The sequence below is a fragment of the Sitophilus oryzae genome, unplaced genomic scaffold (assembly GCF_002938485.1).
Source record: "Sitophilus oryzae breed Bouriz unplaced genomic scaffold, Soryzae_2.0 scaffold_111_pilon_pilon, whole genome shotgun sequence".
Classification (NCBI taxonomy): Eukaryota; Metazoa; Arthropoda; class Insecta; order Coleoptera; family Curculionidae; genus Sitophilus; species Sitophilus oryzae.
Window position 1 is genome coordinate 8,989,407 of NW_022145749.1, and position 23,193 is coordinate 9,012,599.

The following is a 23,193-nucleotide window of genomic DNA, read 5'->3' on the forward strand; positions in this document are numbered from 1 at the left end:
ATTTATGCTTAAAAATACGATTTGACGAGATACAAAATACACAAGACATGAAAAACATTAGATGATCAAACTTATTTTTCCAAGGCTCCTTGATTAAAAATTTGTGTTTTTAACACAGCCAGGGTATCCTAGAGATTGAAATTTAAAATACGATTTTTTTAGCAAAAATGTCAGAAACTGGTATACGATATGTCATTCTATTCATGAGTGTCATTTTCTATCGAATAATGTAAAAAAAATACCGAGGGTATTATTTAAAAAACAAAAGTTGTAGCTATTTCCTATGAAACAAGAAGTGACCGAAAACAATTGAATACGCCAATCCTGATTTATGTCGTATAGTAACTTACCAAATCTCGTTTATTTATCTGAATAAATAAAAAGTTATAGGGGTGAGCCACTTTTGAGATACACCCAGTATGTCTGTTTCTGAGCATGGGACTCACAACCAATTGAGTGAGTTAACATAGGTACCGTAAACAATTTTGTATTGTTTATGATGAAATAACTTTAAAACTTGTGATTTTTTTTCATTTTTGCGTGTGGACCAACGCAACTTTAAAATAAAAAAATAATTTTTGTCTTTAATTTGGTTTATAATGTTTGTTATATTTTATGGAAATTTTGTCAATATCAAAGAAATTGTCTCATCAATCAAATCGTCTCAAATATTGTCAAGGGAGTCAAAGTGACTGTGAAATTAATGCGTTTTATAAGTTTTTTAAAAAAAAATTGCGTAAATAAAAAATGTAATAAAGCTTGAAAAAATCATAACATTGCGGTGAAAATAGCAGTGGTTTTTATTTTTTGACGATATTCACAATTGTTCAACAAAAATTATAAAAAATAAAATTAAGTAAATTTATTGTTTATTTTATAAAACTTGAATTAAGAAGTATCTAATTTACAATTTACTCTGTATAGCATCCTATGCAATTAAAGTAACCATTGTAGGGTAGACCTAATTTATATTTGAGGTTAAATGTAATACCTTCATACATTGTGAGACAGAAATATTAATAATAAATGATTTTATCACCCAATTCTAAAAAGTATACCTATCTTCCTAGAAGTTTTTATTATCGTCCTATAGTCCCTACTATTTAGTATTTAGTCAAGTTTTATTAAGAATAAATTATCTCCAGTTATATAAATACCGGGTGCGTCTCGAAAGTGTCTCACCCCCTATAACTTTTTTATTTTTTCATAATTCATAATAAAAAACCAGATTTGGTATTTTAGTATATGACATAAATTAGGATTGATTGGGCGTGTTCAACTATTTTTGGTCACTTCCTGTTTCACCGGAAATAACTACAACTTTTGATTTTTAAATGGCCATTGGTATTTTTTTGCTTTATTTGATGGAAAACGACACTCTGAATAGAATGACATATCATATGTCAACTTTTGACACTTTCGCTTTAAAAAAAATTGTATTTTAAATTTCAATCTAGAGTGCTATAGCTGTGTTAAAAACACTAATTTTTAATCAAAGGAGCCTTGGAAAAATTGATTTAATCGTCTAATGTTTCTCGTATCTTGTCCTGGTTAAAAGATGCCCAAATCGTATTTTTAATCATATCACATTTTTTTTTTTAAATGGAACAGGGGTGGCTCATTAGCATATTTAGAAAAAGCATTTTTTACGTATAATTTGGCACCACACACTTGGTATTTCGAGTCAAATTGTCGTTATGAACCGCATGTTACAATTTCAAATAAGCTATAAGCGAAAATGTCAAAATTTGACATATGATGTCATTCTACTCAGAGTGTCATTTTCTATCGAATAAAGTAGAAATATACTGAAGGTGCCATTTAAAAATCAAAAGTTTAAGCATTTCCGGTGAAACAGGAAGCGACCAAAAACAATTGAATACCGTCAATTAATCCTAATTTATATCATATATTAACATACCAAATCTCGTTTTTTTTATCTGAAAAAATAAAATAGTTATAGAGGTGAGCCACTTTTGAGGCTCACCCGGTATAGTTCAATATTCTCATAGATTATTCAGAAATGTTCATAATCTGTTTTTGTACCTCTTTAAACATAATGGTGATATAATAATAAAAGTGCATTAATAGCGGACCATTAACCAAAAAAGTGCAATAAACTAATTCATCTACTGTATTCTTTGATCTGTATTAGAAGAAATTACCTACTCGGGTCGGAAACTTCCTTTAGTTGCTATTCTTGAATAGACCTGGCAAATAATAATAGTCGGTATTGGAATAATTTTTTTATAGTGAGTTACAATCCATGGACCTAAACGTCTACCAGCGTACGTTTTTTTTTATCGGCAACAGTATTTTTTTTATTAAAGCCACATAATGATTTTAAAAGCCGAGGTGTAATACAATATTGTCGAAAAAAAACGGCGTCAGCAATGGCTATGAAATGAAGATCTCTGTCATTTTATATGTAAAATCATATGCGGAATGTCATACCTAGATGTTCATTTCCAAGTGAACACGGTTTTCTTTTTCGATCGGTATATTGCTAATATTGACACAAATATGAACTAAAGTTATGTTTTTTTACTATTTACTGCAATATTTAAAATATATCATTTCCTTATTAGTAGGCAGAATACAGGGTGTTCCACAAAAAAGCAAAATGGTATTTACTAAAATATTCATACGCATATTAAAAGTTTATTTGGAATGATATATTTTACTTTTGTTACTGTTACCACTGAATCTCTGGATATATTTTTCTTTTTTTATAACGGAATTTACTTATAACGGGATGGGTTTGCCATCATATGTGCCTATTGGTTCCAATTCATATTCATTGATTTGAGAAATAATAGTTTAACATAATCCTAATATTTTCGTTGTAAGTTAAGTTGTGAGAGGGAGCCCTATCTTGCTGAAAGTATATTTCACGTAAATTAACTAAAAAGTTAAGTTAAGTTTCCCTAATATATAAAGAATTTATTTGTGGCTCTCAAAATAAAATAAGAGACAGATAGCAGTATACTTTTAATAATTCTTTAGTTTCTTTTATTATCAATCATGGCCTACTAATAAATATGATCTAATATATATTTTTTTTAAAATTGCAGTAAATAGTGAAAATAAATAATATAGAGGGATATATATTTTATGGCAAGCCAGATCATATAATTTATAAATATACAGGGTATTCCATTTATGAAAACATAACTTTAGTTCATATCTTTAAAAATATTCTTTTCGTAGAATAAAAGACTACGCTACTGTATTCTACGTAAACAGTTCTACAATAAACAGTTTTCACCTTCTTGATACCTTTAACAATAACAGAGATGCAGGGGGTGTCGTAAATCGCAAAATTTTCAAGAAGACCCTCTAGCTCAGAAACGAAGAGAGCTATGAAAATTTTGTTTACGGCATCTTCCGTTTGACAAAAAAACACAGGTGGCACAGGTTTGTGCAAACCGCACCCTTCTATCTTCTCGAATAGCGGAGATACCGTATGATTTCAACTAAAATGGGACGCTACTTTTTAATCCGTCTTAAAACGTTATGTTTAGACAGGAATAAAACGGACGACCATCTTGAGATGGCGGTCAATTTTTTCCGTTTTACCTGACATGCAAAACTGACAGGTAAAACATTATGTGGAGACGCAGCTTTAGAGAAATAGCGTAAACGAATAATAAAGGTTTATTTTGCATAGAATACAAATATATTTTAAATTACAGGATCTGGCAAATACCTATTTTATGACTCTACTTAAATTATTAGTATATTTTAAATTTATGAGTATTTAAATACAAAATTTCGGGGCTATTAGAATTAAGTATCACATTAGTGGCTTTCTTATTTTAATAAATGTTCATTAAGTGATGCTTTTTGAATTTGATTTTAATGTTTGAATTATTGTGTACTTGAAAGCACGCAAGTACTTACTGGAAGGAAAAATAGGAGTAAATACCTTATCTAAAGTAATCTGGGATTGTAATCTTTGGTAACAAATAAGATTATATTTTTGTTTGTTACTTTTTGTTATTTTTTAAGAACTTTTTGATTTTCATGAAGTGTTTTCAAGTCTGGAATGATACAAATAGAATACAAATTTGAGTTTTGTATTAAATCTTGAAACACAAAATAGCTGATATATTATCTTATTTAATTTTTTGTAGCATAACATATACAGGGTTGTTCACCACATACGACACGGAGTATTGTAGCTAAACGATTAGATTTTTACCAATTGTAAGTTCTAGGTTCGTCGAAGGACTATCAGAGCTTCAATTTAAAAATGTTTTTACGAGATATAAAGTGTCCCAAATAAGTAAAAAATATTATAGTTATATTTTTTAAATGGAACACCCTGTATATTATCCTATTTTTAGATTCTACGATTGAAATAAAGGTAAATTTGATTAAGGTTTTTCACACTTAAACCTTACCGTTTTTGAAATATTTGCAATTTTATGAAATTGCAGTAAAAATGTTAAGGCTTCATTTCTCCAAGGGTATCAAAGTTTTTAATACTAAGTATTTACCAAAGTTTATTTATTGATCAGATATTGTGAGTTTATCGCAATAATTTTATATAGAATTAACTTTTTTGTACTGTTCTATTGCATCCATGTAAAGTTAATGCATAACAATTTCAATCAAATTGTTTTGTAGTAAACACGTTTAGCTAAAAATATGCAAATAATTGTCTAGACAAGAAATCAGAATATGTGCAGGTAGTTCCTTGCAATTTCGTCGATATCGCGACTATTGTTTAGACTGATATTTTTACCTCCAATAATTTTATCGTTTCCTATTATGTTCTTATCTACTTATTTGCAGTTAATAACGACAGAAATTCTCAATGAAAGATTCAACTGCAATAAAAATTATTTACTCGTGTCATTTCATTCGTATGCATTCTTCTCTTTCGTTAATATGTTGATAGTATCGTCGATCAAGAAAATACCTTTTTGCATCGATATACCTGTATGAACGTATTCATTTTAATGGTATTGCCATTATACAGTGTCTATCAAAAATTTTGGACACATCGATTTTTTTTTAAATTTAGATTTCTATAGTTCTGAGAAATTTCTGTTTCTATAGTTCTGAGAAATTTATGTTTCTATAGTTCTGAGAAATTTTAATTCTTGATAAAAGTGTCTGCATTCTCTTAAGCTCGAAATATTCTGGTCAATATACATAAGTGCCATACAATCGAAAAAGAAACGGCGTCAAATCGGCTGGGGAATGACAATCGATTATAATTTCGGCAAGGTTAAGCAAGTCCTACTAACCTAACCAACTCCATTGAATATCGGAATAATATTATTTTGAATATTGGAATTGGAATTATTTTGAATAAGTATATACTGATTGCCCCATTTGAAATAAAAAAGTAACTTGCCTTTAAAAGTGGCCAATGTTCAATATCAATTTTGTCTCACTCTGTATAACTTTTCAGGTCAAGTTTTAATTTGGTTTAAAGTACAATAGTTATTTAACTACATATTGGGCTATACCGAGCAAATTCCAATTTAGATAGCTTTTATTTATTTTTTTTTCATTTTTTAGAAAATTACATTTTAATTTTACGCTTCTCTAATGAAAATTACCTTTATTTTTTACTAAAATCCGAAAATCCATTAATACACTACCATAAACACTACTTTTATGTGTATCTTTTTTGGGGTACACCCTGTAGAACTCTATGTATTTTTAAAAATAGCCCTAATTAACCTACATAAGCTTACAAAATTTGATTTCCCCTTGAGTCTCCGCGTGGTATGAAAGGCGCCACCCTGTATGATACTATTACGTTATTGAACATACGAAATCATCAGCATTATATGCCTTTTTGCATATTTTAATTACTAATCATTCTTATTTTCTTATTAGGTTGGATTCAAGGGCTTTGGTATACCCGACGACCGACTCAGCACCAGGTCAAAATTCCTCTTCGATGGAAAGCAATATACAATTGGCCATGGAAGTGTCATTATAGCTGCTATCACTTCTTGTACGAACACCAGCAATCCCAGCGTTATGCTTGGAGCGGGTCTTTTAGCAAAGAACGCCGTTGCAGCAGGGCTTACAGTAAGTCTAATCAATAATTCACCGCATCTAATCAATAATTCACCGCACAAAACATGTACTAGATGATAATATCTGGATGATATTAAAAGAAATGTGAACTTTATTATCCTTATTTATTTTAACTTACACAACGGTTCGGTCAGTTATACAACTGAACGAAACCAGGTGTATCGTATGTGTATTTTACTAAGAGTAGGTCGCCACCAGGTACCACTCCAATGCAGCCGCAAAAACTTATATTGGCTCAATTCTATAATCTTTAAATGTTACCCCAAGACACAACCTTTTACTATATCCGAGCGTAATTGTCACCAAGGTCTGATAAGTCCAGCATAGTTTGGCCAAACAAAGGAAACTTGGTCCTGCTTCCAACGGGGGAGGTACTCATATCGTAACTTCATGGTAATAGCACTTCCTCACTTTCCCTACAGAGTCTGTATTCAGAGTCTTCCACCAGTGCCATCCTCTGCAGATGTGGTCTCAGCCTGCAGTAGCGTATGTATACTGCAGTGAGCTTACGCGCACGATTTCTGCCTGCATTAAAGAGTTCTTCGCTTCTGCGTTTGGATGGCCTATTGAAGATCCTCTTCTCATGTTCTATTCCTGGACCGTCTACAGTCTTGAATCTTCATTTCCCTAACCCATTCACAGAGCTGGTCTCTTGTGAGATTTTTTGGAAGTTCTGGATCCACCAATGACGTACCTTTACCTGTTTTCGCTAGGGAGTCGTCACGTTTGTTGCTCTCTAGACGAACATGTCCTGGTATCCATATTAACGATACGTTGTTCATATCTTCTCCGTAATAAATTGGGTAGTTGTTTACAGTCATGGACATGCATTTAGTTGCTTCAAGCACTTTCAGTGCGGCTTAACTATTCGAATATATGTATATTGTATTCACGGTGTATTACCGCTCTACCAGGACAAATGGACATAGGTTTGAATAGCATATAGCTTAGCTTGGAAAATTCTAGTGTGGCAAAATTAGACAATGGCAATGAAAGTCCGAAATTATTTTAATATCAATACTGCATCATTGTCTGCCACATTCAAAGACAATATCTTGATAATATGGCAACATAGCTAGTAGTATAGTATAGTATATTAGATTTAGAAAAACGACAAGACAAAAAATTCCAGTGGTTCTCAGAATTTAAGAGAATACTCTCTTTTTAATATACTGCTTTTTAATTTTCAAAATAAAATAACTGGGATATTTTGAACTTATTAGAAAAACGGCAAAAAAGATGTCCTTTTTTATCGATATTTACCAGCCCTAGTTATTAAGACTCATCCTGTATAATACAATTTTAAAAATAACATATTTCTGAGTAATTTAGACTTGTTGAACAAGACCCAAATAATCGTACCCAGCAAATTTGTCATAATTTAATTCCTATTAGCATTTTATAACCATTCTTGAATAAGGGATTAGCTTAATGTGCCACTTAAAGACCCATAGAATATTATAAATATGTAAGCTAGAATTTTTATTAATTTTTCAGAAAAACTATTATTGGATTTACTGTCAGATTGTAACTCTCTTAAATGTTAACTTTCTCCTTAATACTAGACATTATACCGTATGCTCGAGAAAAAAAACCGACAAAATGACGATTGGGAAATGACAATCCTAGATATTTTAATTTTTATGATTTTACGTCAGTAGATCTTTATTATTTGAAAAAATCTAGGGCTGTGCGATATACCTTTTGTTAATTTAACAAAAATTAAAGATTGTAGAGTAAAATACTCAACGGTAATAAAAAGATACACGTTTAAAATATATTTTAATTATTACAGAATTAAAACTAGATATAAAGCTATAATTGTGACCAAAATTAGCTAAATGAAATCAAATGCTCAAAATGCTTCCTTTCCTGTTAACTGCATAAAATGATTGTCTTTTCAAAAGGATCTTTTCATTTTAAAAGGAATTTATGTGGAGTTCTACCTCGAAAAGCAACTACAATAATTTCTCTCATGTTGTCGACAATAGTTGGTCGAGTTTTGTAAGCACTGTCTGTAACATATCCCCATAAAAAAACAGACTAGATAAAATGGGGAGCATTCAAGTAGTCTATTAATTAATTAAAATTACTCGATTAAGAGAAAATTTATATTCATATCAATTTTCTCTGATATAGGATAGTTTCCGTTTTCGGTAAATTTCTGAGAATTTTTTTTGTTTTAACATTTGAATAAGAAGACCAAGGAAGGAGCATAATGCTATTCATGTATTCATGCATGGTGGGCGGAAAAAGCACCATAAAAGCACTCTAGGGTGGGGATCCTTGACAGTTCTGTTTGACGATTCATTTGACACATTTGAATTTGATTTGAAATTTTGTGGATTTGTCAGTCTTTACGGAGCTTATTTTATGTTATTTATTATTTATTCTACTACTGATAGTTGTATAAAGGTAGTAAATCTAGATGGAAATTGTGGCAGAACTTAAATTAACAGTGACACTATCGCGATTTATCGAAAAAGATTCTAAAATAGTTGGTTGTGTAGCGTGCGGTAGATCTCGGCAAACATTGAGTGAAATAATGGAACAACTTTTCCCTAGTAAGTGTAATATACATACGTGTAGTAAACCGATCATTTATGAAATTCACTTAAACTAACTAAATTATATATTTTTCTTGCATTTTAGCTTTTATTTATTACTTGTCAAAGATTAGATGTCAAAGAATTTAGATACGATAATTTGACTTACCTGCTTCAGTAGCGTATCGGATGTTTGTGTTAATAAATACTTATTATGACTTATCTATTTTTATTAGAATTATATATTTTTATAACAATTTTAATAACTACCAACATTTATTCACAACGTAAAATAAAACAACAAATTATTAGTCTACCCCACGTCTACCCTACATCATAGTTTTACATTTTTTAAATAAAATTAGAACGACACTGATAAACCGGAATTTAAGTCGGCCATATTTGAGGCCTATCGCGGTGTACCTAAGATTTTTGATATGCTCCTTCCTTAGTCTTCTTATTCAAAAGTTTTAACTGACACAAAATGATAACTAGTTGTTAAAGTTGGACTAATTAGACAGGAATGTTGAAGTAACGTCAGACATATCACAGCTACCTAGATTTTATCAAATAATAAAGATCTACTCAGATCAAATCATGGAAACAAATATATCTAGGAAAATCTTTGTATGAGGGGGTAGGCAACCTTAATAGTATTTTGAAGAGACATGAATTCTCCATTGAATATCGGAATAATATACTGGGTGTTTCATTTAAAATAAAAGAGTAGCATGCTTTTAAAGGTGACCAATGTTAATTTTGTCTCACCCTGTACCCTGTATAACTTTTTGGATCACGTTTTAATTTGATTAAGTACAATAGTTAATTTAACTACAGATTAGGATATACCGGGTAAATTCCAATTTAAGTAGCTTTTATTGTAATTTAAAAATTGTTATTTATTTATAGAAAATGTTGAATATAGGGAAATTAAAATAACTTTGGTTGCACATCATAATACGACCACCAGCAAACTCCATAAGACGACGCATGGTGTCATTGATGACGTGCACCCAAAGTTGTTTTAATTTCCCTATAACTTTAACATTACCTTTAACTATTACCTTTAACAAAAACCTTACATTTTAGTCATATACTTCTCTTATAAAAATCACCTTTATTTTTCTCTCAGGATCCGAAAATCAATTAATATATAGGGTGTTCCATTGCAAAAAAAGACAACTTTGATATGTAACTTTTTTTTGGGGACACCCTGTAGAACTCTCTGTATTTTTAAAAAGTGCTCTGAATTAACCTATATATGCTCACAAAATTTAATTTCAATACAAACTGTCGTTCTCCTTGGAGCCTCCGCAGCGTATGAGAGGGGTCACCCTGTATATAGAAAATGTTTGAATCAAAATGTAAACAAAGTTGTAGAGAACAAGTGACACGAACTGTCAAAACGATTGGTCTCAGTCATTCCAGATCTGATTATTTCATTATTTCATCATTTGATTATTTCACCAGGTTTCTACTACACAGTGTTTTATAATTTCTTAGGTTCAACCTTATATCAAAACCAGCCTTTCTCCCGGCTCTGGTGTAGTAACGTACTACTTACGAGAATCCGGTGTTATTCCCGCACTGGAACAACTTGGATTCAACATAGTCGGTTACGGATGTATGACTTGTATCGGAAATAGCGGAGGTAATACTTATATTTCATTTTTTTGCAAGTTTACTAAAAAGTTACTTAAAAATACAAATTTTCACAGGTATCGACGAGAATATTGCGAGTGCCATCGAGCAGAACGATCTTGTTTGTTGTGGTGTACTGTCAGGTAACAGGAATTTTGAAGGAAGGATTCATCCAAATACTAGAGCAAACTATCTGGCTAGTCCTTTGTTGGTTATTGCTTATGCTATTGCTGGAAGGGTGGATATCGACTTCGAAATTGAACCTATTGGTAAATAACTTTTATTTTTAACATTTCAACATTATAACACATATCCAAACATATACCATATCGGCAAGAGAAGTCTTTGGTCGGTATTTACATGTCTATAGGAGAATCGCTACGAGAGAGAAAAATGCGAAGTGTTTATATTACATAACCCCTTAATCCGACGCTAGATTTCATGTACATTTGAAACATATTTTCGAAAATACTTGTTCTTCGTTCTTTATTCACTACGTCTTATAGTACTGAGCGTATTGGCTGTTCTCTTGTCTCTGTACACAGGAAAATCGACACCCAATGTCAGAAATGCCGACCCGGTATACTAAGTGACATTGAAAATGCACCTATGAAGAGTGCTTTAATTTACATTATAGTTTATCAACTATAGCAATTCAAATGTTGACTTACCAGTAAGTAGTTAGTGATTAGAATTTAAACCTAAAACGTCTCATAAAAACTGACTTAACGTTAATCTCTATCTTAGTAATGTGTAGATGCTCCTCTTGATCTGATCCCTGGTTTCTACACACTCGTGAAATCGTCGTGACATCTATTGCATAAGGATCTCTTCTTGAGGTATTGTATCTCAGGCCAACTGACATTTCTTGCGCAGTGTTTGTGGGGGTACTAAATTATGTCGCTTTCTTACCATTATACCCCAGTCATGTTCTATCGGAAAACGGTCTGGAGGTTGAGAAGGCCATTGAAGTCAGAATTACGCTGGCCATATGTGATCATGCATTATCTTGTTGAAAACCTGAATTGAAGCCAGAAAAGGAAGCAAATGTGGCTAGAGCACCTCATTGATGTGCTGGAAAATCATGCCACCTTGAATTGAAGATTAAAAATTCCCTCTTTCGCCATGTCTCCCCCTTATTTTGGAACGGCCATCATCATCATCCATAAGTAAAACTGGATTCATCGCTGAACACCAACTAAGGTCCATTCCATATTCCATTCTCGTCTTTCCTCGCTCCATTCCATTTGCTCTGGGGTCAGAGGTAGCGCAAGATGAGGACGGTAAAAAACAGTGTTATTGCACTACACTGTATATATATAATATATAAAAATCGCTTTTAAAAGGTCCGTCGACGTTGTGCGATGCCTGGTCGCCATTGGTTTCGTTCATCCCAGTCTCCGTCACGCAGATCCCTTGAGGTCATCGCCTTCTCTCGCCTACACCCTCCATCCAGTTTGTCCTTGGTCTTCCCCGTTTCCTTCTCTTTTGTGGAAGCCAGTTTAGTACCTTCTGGGACAGTCGCGTGTTGTCCATCCTTCTCACATATCCATACCACTTCATTTGGACACTTTCCATTTCCTCTACTGTAGTTTTCCGTCTACCTATTTTGTCCCTGATTGTCTCGTTTTGTAGTCTATTCAGCCTTGATGTTCGTGCTGACCTCCTTATCGCCTCCATTTCTACCGCCAGTAATTTTCTTTTGTTATTCTCCTATTCTTATTATTTGTTGTCTGTACCTATTTCGTTACTCCAGAGTATATTATTCAGACATTTTATTGCATTTCTGGCCTTGGCTATTCTCGAGCTTATTTCGTTGTCGTCTTTCCCGGATTTGTCGAAAGTAACGCCTAGGTATTTTTATTCGTTACATGTTTGTGTATATTCATTATCCAGTTTTGATCCGATTGCTGTTTGATCCGATCCAAGGCAGAAATATTTAGTTTTTGTGATATTTATCTCCAGTTCCCAAACTTGATATTCCTTTTTAAGTTTTCGTGTCATATATTCCAAGTCATCTTTGTCTGCTGCACAAATAACCTGGTCGTCAGCGAATTGCAAGAATCTTCACTTATTGGTATACCCATGCCTCTACACTTGTTTTTTCACTGGCAATGGCACTACATTAAGGTAGAATATCTCAGTTTTTACGATAACTTTCGTGTTTAAATTCTAACCACTAACGACTTAGTGGTATTATAATTGAAAGACCTGGAAAACTCCATCCGTAACCTAAAATGGGAGTCCTCCAACGGTCTAAGACACTCGAAGAAATTTGTCAGAACTTCAGACCGAGAAAAATCAAAGATTTTCCTTGATTTGAGTAAGAATAATCTTCGAATTGTAAAGGGGTTTTTAACAGGACACTATCTCCTCAACGAACACCTCAGTAGATTGAGGGTAAAGTTATTGAGAGTTATACGTTGATACGTTGGTCCGACGGTGCTCTGATTGGTCATAGCGTTTTCGCGCCACTATTCATCCATAAATATTTTACTTTAGCCCGTCAACGCACCCGTTCATACGAGAACGGACGTTTTGACACTTTTTTGGCAAATTTAATCTATCCTTAATAAAAATATAAGTAAAATAGCAAAATCGTTATGGAAACGAAAATATAAAATGACACCAACGTATATCCGATAAACGGAGGCATGAAAATGCAGTAAATTTAAAAACTGCGTTATTTTCTAACCAATCAAAGTCTTTAAATTCTACCAATAAAATTAATATCGTATCAACGTATCGTCGGACAACGGATGCATGAAAATCAAGCTTAAGAAACAACGGCTAATGCAGAGTTTGCGTGGATATGGGTAAACACCAGAACACCTCATTACTGAGTGCGTCGAGACGACAACCACTCGTGCCATAAACTTTGGCTGGCCTCTGTGAAGTCGTCTCAAATACTGGCTTTTGTGAAAGTCCTGAGGCTGTATGATGCCCTGAGACTGTATAACTCGTTATAACTCAAGAAAGGGGAACACACAATAGATCTTTAAGGTCGCGGTGATTAATCCCCCTCCCAAACATTCTACATTCTAGTGATATCAGTGGTATGTATCGGTGCATTGATACCTGTTCAGTTTCAATTCAAAAATAGATCGGCTCAAAAGAAATCGGCTTGTTCAAAATTGTTTTAATTTAGCACGTGTATTAATCATACGCAGACCTTTAAAAAACTATTTACGACTTTGCTTTATATTCAAGAAGGGAGCCAATATTTGGACGGTTCAAAATTTGCATGGGATTTCCTATATATAAAACCACCCGCTATAAACATTAAAAGTATCTATAATTCTGTCTAGGTAAAAAATCAGATGGCACGGACATTTTCCTAAGGGACATATGGCCAACACGGGATGATATTCAAAAAGTCGAAAAGCACTATGTTATTCCAGCCATGTTCAAGGAGGTTTATTCTAGAATCGAAACTGGATCTTCCAAGTGGCAACAGCTGAATGCACCTGCTGGTAAGTTTTTTAAAACAATTATTTTACTAGTAGATATTTATTTGTAGCGTTATTTTTATTTAGGTCAACTATATCCATGGTCGGAGGAGTCGACTTATATCAAGAGACCGCCATTCTTCGATGGCATGACGCGCGATTTGCCCAAAACTAAGCCAATCGACGGTGCCAAAGTACTTTTGTTTTTGGGCGATTCCGTGACCACAGATCATATCAGTCCGGCAGGTTCTATTGGAAGGGCAAGTCCAGCAGCCAGGTATAGGAGTTTGAAATAGCTATGAACTTTTTTCATGTAAAAATAAGACGGATAAAGCTTGATTTTCATGCAATCGTTATCCGACGATACGATGATAAGATATTAATTTTATTGGTTGAATTTAAAGACTTCGATTGGTTAGAAAATTAGGCGGTTTTTAAATTTATTGCATTTTCATGTTCATCGGATGTAGGATTTGCTTGTGATTGGTGTTCTTTTATATTTTCATTTCCATAACGATTTCGCTGTTTCACTTTTGCTTATAGTCTAATGACTTTTTATGACCATTTAAACTTATAAAGTCAGGAACATATTAAGAAAACATGTAAAACAATACATTAATCGTGAATGTTTTGTAAGCTATAAAAATATAAATATTGATTAGATTTGTTTATTTATTATTGATCTGTTTTAATAGTGGACCTGCAAATCTTCACTTGAGCTGTCTAACGAGTTTAATAGTTTATTAATAAAGTACTTTTCAATATTAAACTCCATTGAAAAGAAGAAGCAAACGTAAAAGCAGAGAATAGGCACATTAAAAATGCATAAAAGATAAATTTTATAATAGAGGCAGAGATAGAGGTATTGAAATTTAGAAAACGTCAATATTTGACGTTTCCTGTATTTTACCAAACCGTTCCGTATCAAACCGATGTTTTTCAGGAACCGCTCTTTACCGTAGTTTGCCGATCTGGTTCGCCTGATTTTGCAACGGAATACAGCCTTAGATTAAAATTGTCAAAAAAGTGTCAAAACTTCCATTATCGCACGATCTTTCTTCATTTCCGGATGAAATGTGGCGCGAATCGTATCAACGGATAACGGACGCATGAAAATCAAACTTTAGTCTGTCCAACGAAAAAAAAAACTACGTCAGCGATGGCTATGAAATGAAGATCGCTGTCATTTTATATATAAATTTATATGGGAAATGTCATTGATCGTCATTTCCCAGCCTACTGGACGCCAAGTTGCGAATGATGTCACGAATAGATATCTAGGGAAGATTTCTACATTTTTATTCTATTTAGATTTTTGGCTTCCAAGGGACTGACACCTAGGGAATTCAATTCCTACGGATCTCGAAGAGGAAACGACGCTATAATGGCCAGAGGTACTTTTGCCAATATTCGTTTGGTGAACAAATTTATGAGCAAAGCCGGTCCAAAGACTTTATTCTTGCCAACGAACGAGGAGGTCTGTTTCTGTAAATGTTTCTTTTTTCTCAATGTTATTTTTGGTTTCGTCTTTTAGATGGACGTATTTGATGCTGCCCAAAGGTATGCAACACAAAGCACACCTCTAATCATTATTGCCGGCAAAGATTACGGATCGGGATCGAGTAGAGACTGGGCTGCTAAAGGACCATTTTTATTGGTAAATATGTGTAAACTTCCTAAATTATTATCTATAATATAAGAAGGCCGATGAAAATTGTCGATCTCAGAGTTATCCTAATCAACTGTTCTAAAATGTATTTTGTGATACATTTTATGATATCTAGGGTCTTAAATAAGTGCAAATATTTTCAGGGGTATAAAAAAATTAAAAAATTAAAAATATTAACTCTTCCTTCCTTATTTATATTTGAATCCGTTTGCCTAATACGTAAGCATGTATCAGCTTCTCAAGAAAGGTCATCTCACACTTATCCACTCAGGAACGCGGAGCAAGATCTTTATCTACCTACCTCACGCTCAGTTAGTTAAAAGTTCAATATTATACAACTCGAAAAAAATGCGCAATCACCTGTTATAATCAAATCCATAACATCATTTTCTTCATTTCGCAAAGCATTTAAATCTTATTTACTAGACAATGCTTTCTACGCCGTAAATGACTTTATTTTGATAATCGAATTTGATCTTGTAAACATTGGTCTAATATTTGCTATTACTAAATTTACTATAAACTAACTGAATGTTTTTGAATCTTATTTTTTTTTATTTTTATGGTGCCCGGTGGCGTAGAGATACAGGCTCTCGTCTACCAATCTCAAGGTGTGGGGTCGATTCCCACACCCGGCATTTCATCAGCCGACTATTTTTATTAAAATAAAAATAGTTTGGGTACCTAGGTCGACTCAGCCTTAAATGAGTACTTCGGATTCACAATCCTCAGGTAATAATAGGCGGTTGAAGCGTAGTGCTAGCCACATTACCTTCCTTGTATACCGAACGGCTCTAGTATAGCAAGCTGTACCTTGCTACTCCCAATGCGTCAAACGCTATATACGGGAGGTATTATTATATTATTTTTATTTTTTTATTCTTTGACATAGTAAACTTTTATAAATGTTTAAACAGTAAGACTGACAATGTAATTTGTATACTTGTTTTGTATTCTCTTTTGTTTATTTACTTTAACTTTGTCTACAAATTGTAAATTTTTTTGACAATAAAGGCATTTATTTATTTCGATCCCAGGAACACGTCTATGAGGTTTTTTAGCAAAAAAAAGAAAATTTATGCGGTTATGAGGTTATTTTAGCAAAAAAAAATTGAAAATCGTGCATTTTCTTTTAAATTTCTCTGTATATTTTTCGAAAACTTTTTAGAATTGCCTCTTCACTGCAAATTTTCCCTAGCATAATATCCTATTTAAATATCGCAGATAAGGTTTTGCTATTTATTGTGTGAGATAATAGTTCTACTGGCGATCACCGTTAAACAAGAAACGCTCCTTTGGAATACCCTCTGGGTGGCGTGTAATAAATACGAGTAGCGTTTAGGTGAAGTTTTGAAATTTTCAGTTAAAAAATAGAATATCTTAAAAACGTGACAACATCGGTAATAGATTAAAATTAGGGGAACAAATTACAGAAAAAATCCGGTGGCTCAATTTTTTTTCAAAAAAAAGCAGGTTTTTTAAATTGTGAAACTTGAATAACTCTGTTATTTTGGACTTATTTGAAAAACGGTAAAGAGAAAATTTTAGTTTTTTTTATTAATTAATTTTTGTTTCTTTTATTGAGATCTACCAGCCCTAAAAATATTTGCACTTATACAGGGTGAGTCTTAAATAAGTGCAAATATTTTCCGGGGTGGTATATTTCGACCCCAGGAACAGAAAAAAAATATGTTGAAAATCGTACATTTTCTTTTAAATTTCCCTGTATAATTTTCGAAAACTTTTTAGATCTGCCTGTTCACCGCAAATTTTCTCACGGTATAATTTCTTAATCTCTGATATTACCATAGTGACAGCTTTACTCTATGGTTATGGCACTAAAGGAATGCAAATACAGAAAAAATCCGGTGGCTATCAAAAATTGTCCAAAAAAAATATTTTTTTTTTTAAATTTTCAAACTTAAATAACTCGGTTATTTTGGAGTTATTTGAAAAATGGTAAAGAGAAACTATGTTTCTTTTATCGATATCTACCAGCCCTGAAAATATTTGCACTTGTTTAAGAGTCACCCTGTATAAGACTCACCCTGTATATTTTTTACTTATTGTTTAGGGTATAACTGCAGTAATAGCTGAATCGTTTGAACGTATCCATCGTTCAAATTTGGTGGGAATGGGTTTGGTGCCTCTGCAGTTCCTGCCTGAACAAAATGCCGAAACTTTAGGCTTAACCGGAAAAGAAACCTACACGATTCATTTACCCGAAAACTTAAAGCCAGGACAGCATATTCAGGTGGGTAATAAATATTATAAAAAATCAAATTTTAATTAATTTTCTATATTTTATTTCATATTTTGTCCAAAACTTTTTAGTTAACATGATAAGCCACTCAACCAGAAATCAGTTTTATTTACTAGTAACTAGTGTTTTTCTTGCCTTTTATCCAACAAATTTGTTAGATAAATACTTAGCGAGTTAAACTAAACTATATCTAAAACGTCTCCAAATTTATATTTATTAATAGTTAAATTTACGCATTTTTTCAAAACTGCAAAGTCTAATAATTTGGAATTATGGATTTGTGGCATATCATGTTATTACAAAAAGCCCTTCAATTAATCTACTAAAGTGTGTCCACCAAGAAAAGGGACGACGCGACGTTACAAAATTGACAGAAAAAAACAACTTGCTTTTATACAAGATATTGAATAAAAAGACCTCGAAAAAGACTAAAGCTTCATTCAGAACATCGCAATTAGTGGTTTCAATTACACTTTATACTTTTTAGTTTACGATTATTCACAATGTCTAAAAAACACAATTAAAATTAATAGAATATCCTAGCAATAGCTTGCGGTAATCAGTTGTATCCATAGAGAAAGCCTAATATTTGGCTTATAAAACAATAAACTTGATTTCTAACCACATTTTCTCTTGACGGATGATAATCGAAGGCGAAAATGACTTTTAACTTTTCCCCTAATTGAAAATTCCTACCACTAATTTTAACGTTCTGAATGCTTACATTCAAATTTGAGGATCAAACTTCTCCGCTAATTGAAACCACTAATTTATTCCACTAATTTCGAGATTATCTGACAAAAGAATCTAAAACAGCAAAAGAAATTCGGGCAAAAAAAGTCGACGTTGTCACGTTTAATAATAGCAAAGTTGCTCAATATTACCTATAAATTAAATATATTTTAGTTCATTTCAGCATACATAATTATATATATGCTAATATCTTGACGTAGTTTTTATCATATTAATGTATATTTATCTAATTAACTGATCTCCTTCATTCTGCCTATTATAAAAGGTGAAGTATTTCCTAAAGATAACGTCCGCTTAGGGCAAGCTGGCAACGCTGACAAAATTCATCATGGCATCTCGGATTCAGCCAATCTGATTGGTTGAGATTCTCGCACGTCTTACCGCCATTACCCCCAACTTTATGCCCCTCTCTAGGAATAGTAGAAACAGTCACTAGTCACTACTATTGTGTTTATGCCTTTAACTTGATTTGTGCTTATTGTAATTAGTACACGCGTTTTAACAAATATTACTATATTTATTGGCAAATGACTAAACAAAATGTAGGTACATTTAAAGTAAAATAATATTATAAACTTTACTGGAAAATATTATAAATATTCCTGATATATTTTTATGAAACACGCACGCTCCTGGATATTTTATGAATGAAATCGGTCATGATTTGACAAAATTGCGATCCCCTTACCGTTGCCCCGTTGTTTCAGATCCGTTTGTCAGACTAGAAGTTTGTTCCTTAGAAACTCGTAGAATGTGGAATGTATGAGAGGGGTGTTAATCATCGCGACCTTACAGATCTATGGTGCCCCCTTTCTTGAGTAATAACTTATCATACACTCTCAGGGCTTTGACAAAAGCCAGTATATGAGACTGTTTTATAGAGGTTAGTTCGCCACCTCCGATATCAGTAGTACCAAACTTTATGGCACGAATGGTAGTTGTTTCAGCGCACTCAGTGATGACGTGTTCTGGCGGTTCCCCATTTTTCCCACAGAATTTGCATTCGCCGTTGTTTCTTAGCTTCAATATACTGTGTAGGTGTTCGTTGAGGAGACAGTGTCCTATTAAAAACCCCGTGACAATCCGAAGATTGTTTTTACTTACAAACTCTTATACCTAGTGTTGGGAAAAATCGGATGATTTCAATCCTCGAATATTGATACTCGAGGATTCCAATAATCGGATGATCATCCGAGGAATCCTCGGTCATAAATTTTCTCTGTATAATATCTCCATCGAAACCTGAATAATACTCGCCGCTGGGTGTGAGTGATTTCGATTGCTGTTTTTAACACACCGTTGCCATGTACTTGAATGACTTAAATAATATTGTAATAAAAATAAATACTAATTATTTTAAAGACTTTTTTAATAATTTTTAATATGTTCGTGTATAATTTCATGTGGGAAATAAAATTTTCATAGGTTTTGTTTTAAATTGTGCTGATTTTGTTTCTTTAACTCCGACTTTGAGGCTAATCTGGCAACTTTCAGCACACTTTCAGGCCAAATGAAACCAAGTAATTCTAGGAAATACGTGCGGCTTTTTAAAAATGGCTCGTTATTTATTGTTTATTTGTCGACGGTCGGTCATTGAGATAAAAAATATATTTTGTTTTACTTTTCAATAGCATACTTTCATCGAAAATAAACTGTAGTACCTAATAAATTGTAGTAGTATTGTGTTATTGTGCATATTTTAAATTTTTTGTGCGACATAATATCCAGTTTTAAAATTGAATTTACCAACTGTATTGTTTGGGCACAGCGTAACTAATAATCGAAAAAAAATTGTTAATCTTGATTGTTTCGGATTTTCAACCTCTTTCTCGTGTGAACCTTCATAATAGAAAAATATTAACTAATAAAATTTTACTTAAGGCCGAGCTTAAGGCTTACAACGAGTCAGCTGTCGCTTTAAAAACTGTTTGAAAAAAAATGATATATAATATATAATACAGTAATGTTGTTATTGTTCTTGTTGGCAAATTCCGCAAATCGTTCACTTTATATCTACGTTCCATCACACTAAATTTCGATTATAGTTTCATAAGAATATAGTCTCCCAACGCTCAACTACAAGCAAAGGTTTTTTACAAGAAAACACGTAAATTGAAAATTAAATATGCAAATAAAGCAAACTCTCCAAAGCCTTAACCCAAATAAACAACTGTGGTTTTGTCAAATGGAATTTTGAAAGTCGAAAACTGACGTATTATGAATTTTCAAATGTTTCAATTCTGAATTATTACACAGAAAAAACAACATTTTATTATTATATCAATGGTTAAAAAACTATAAATCTTAAAATATAAAGTATGGAGAAAAAATCTTTATAATTTAAATAAATATTGTAATTAATATATCCCATCTAAACATCTAAACAAAACAAAAATAAGTAATGTATTTCTGTTCAAAAATGCAGGTTACTACTCTGAAAACCGACTATTATGGCGAGCGATATGCGAGCAAGTGATTAAACGGTTATCCTCTGTCCTCTATATTAAGGTTTCAGCATAAATCGTAAATCGCCTGTACCGTCGCGAGCAGCGAGGACGGTACGCCATACCCGATGTTAGTTGCATGCCGAGTAATGCTCGGAGATCGACAAAAAAAGGTTCAGCATAAAGCTTGATTTTCATGCATCCGCTGTCCGACGATACGTTGATACGATATTAATTTCATTGGTTGTATTTAAAGGCTTCGATTGGTTAACCGTTTCTAACCAACCGAAGTCTTTAAATTCAATCAATAAAATTAATATCGTATCGTCGGACAACGGATGCATGAAAATCAAGCTTAAATCGTAAATCGCCTGTATCGTCGCGAGCAGCGAGGACGGTACACCACACCCGGTGTTAGTTAACGAGTAATCCTTGAGTAATCCTCGAGGATCGACAATAATACTCGAGACATACCGAGGATATGAATACTCGGATGACCGAGTATTTTTCACTCGAGTGATCCCATCACTATCTTATACTTTAAAATTTGCGAGTAATATCATTTTGGCCTTTGACTCTCATCCCTCAAGAGAAATTTTAGGTTTCCCTATGGACACAATTGACTACCGCAAGCTATTGCTAGGATATTCTATTATTTTTAATTGTATTTTTTAGACATTGTGAATGATCGTAAACTCTTAAGCATAAACTATAATTGAACTCACTAATTTATGTACGATATACACTACTTGTGAGGTTCTGAATCAAGCTTAAGTCTGTAATCTCTATACATTTGTAAATATATTTTTTAAATGGGGTTTATCGGCCGTATTCCCATAATATTGAAGAAATCGTTTTTAATGTATATAGCCCTAATAATTGCACGTTTTCTCTTTGCCTATATTAGGTGTCCACAGATTCTGGTAAAACATTTGACGTCATCTTACGATTCGACACTGAAGTAGATTTGCTGTTTTATAGAAACGGTGGTATATTGAACTACATGGTGCGTAAGTTACTTAGTTAGAAAAACACATAGAAAATATGAATTTTAATAAAGACACAAAACCAGATTTTAAACTATAGTAAGTTTATTTTAATAATTTTGCACGTTTAAAGCAATGCTTTCGTATAGTTTTTTACACTTCATATTTTAACATCTTTTTATTCATACTCATGTTATCTGTTTGTAATATCTGGTTAAGGGACTGAAATTGTTTTGTTTACACATGTTATATTTTAAAATTACTAAATAGAGGGTCTTCTTTTTAGATTTTAAAGCAATATATTTTTTATCAGTTGAGTAAAATCTAGTCAAATGTACAAAAGTTTTATGGTAGTTGGTACTTAATTTTGTCCTTTTGGTGTTTACTAATATTTATAAAATTATTTTCGAAGGAGACCTAATATTTGTATCAGATTTTTTATGTTAAACCATGTTTTATTTGGTTAATATTTCTAGTTGTTGTTATATCAAGATTAAATGTGGTGTAAGTTCAATGAGTTGTTTTATTTTATACTATACATTTTCCGAATTAGTACACCTGTTTTTCGTTTTACTTAGAAATCTATTGTACTAGGGTCGGCAAGGTTTATCTTTGAAATAATACGTTTGTAAGAAAAGTACAATGCATTGATAAAGTACTGAACAAAGAGAGCAGTAAAACGTTGCCAAACGTATGAAATAAACCAAGTAACTGTGCACATTGCTAAGAGACGTGGAAAGGGATAAGGAAGGGGCTAGACACAAAATTTTACTCCAAGTACATACTCCGGAGTCGGTGAAAAGGTTGAATCGCCCTGTATATTGATAAAACTATTTTTAAAGTGGTGTGTGCTACCATTGTCCGCATATTTAAAAATAAAAAAGTTGGAGAGAAAACTTCAAACCACACACACTTGATATAGTTTATTTTTCGGAACGTTAGGTCACTCTGTATATTCGTATAAATTAATTACTTAAATGTATTTTAGATGAAAAAGCATTAGTGAAGTCTGCCCAATGACTCAGGGATGATTTCCACAGACGATATCAAAATTATGACGGAACCTACAATTTACTTGTGAATTAAATGACAAACTACAACTGTCACTGTCAGGTATCCTCTCATTTGACAGATTTTTTGAGCTTTTTTTACGCCTTTTTCAAATCTATTGCGGTTCTCTTCAGATCTTTAGGTTACATTCTCCAGTTCTATCATTTTCAAAAAGTCTAGCAATTTGGAGACTGAACCCTGCATATAGCTCTTTGTCAGTGGTTTATCATTGCCTATTACAAGGAACCACACATTTACCAGGTTATCACACTGACATAAAATGTGTTCTGTCGTTTCTTCTTCAGATTGGTAAAATCTGAACATGG

At 32.7% G+C, this 23,193-nt stretch overlaps 1 protein-coding gene across 1 annotated transcript in view; it reads left to right on the forward strand.

Annotated features, from left to right (window-relative positions):
- LOC115885386 (cytoplasmic aconitate hydratase-like) overlaps positions 1 to 22,331 on the forward strand; it is a 54,055-nt gene extending 31,724 nt beyond the window's left edge. Inside the window, exons 10-18 of the mRNA XM_030904285.1 lie at positions 5,860 to 6,057; positions 10,116 to 10,263; positions 10,331 to 10,522; positions 13,562 to 13,726; positions 13,790 to 13,979; positions 15,014 to 15,179; positions 15,237 to 15,359; positions 17,446 to 17,625; positions 21,739 to 22,331. Of these exons, the coding sequence (XP_030760145.1) occupies positions 5,860 to 6,057; positions 10,116 to 10,263; positions 10,331 to 10,522; positions 13,562 to 13,726; positions 13,790 to 13,979; positions 15,014 to 15,179; positions 15,237 to 15,359; positions 17,446 to 17,625; positions 21,739 to 21,858 (1,482 nt within the window). The 3' untranslated portion in view covers positions 21,859 to 22,331. The remainder of the gene's footprint in view (positions 1 to 5,859; positions 6,058 to 10,115; positions 10,264 to 10,330; positions 10,523 to 13,561; positions 13,727 to 13,789; positions 13,980 to 15,013; positions 15,180 to 15,236; positions 15,360 to 17,445; positions 17,626 to 21,738) is intronic.
- The last annotated feature ends 862 nt before the right edge of the window (positions 22,332 to 23,193 follow it).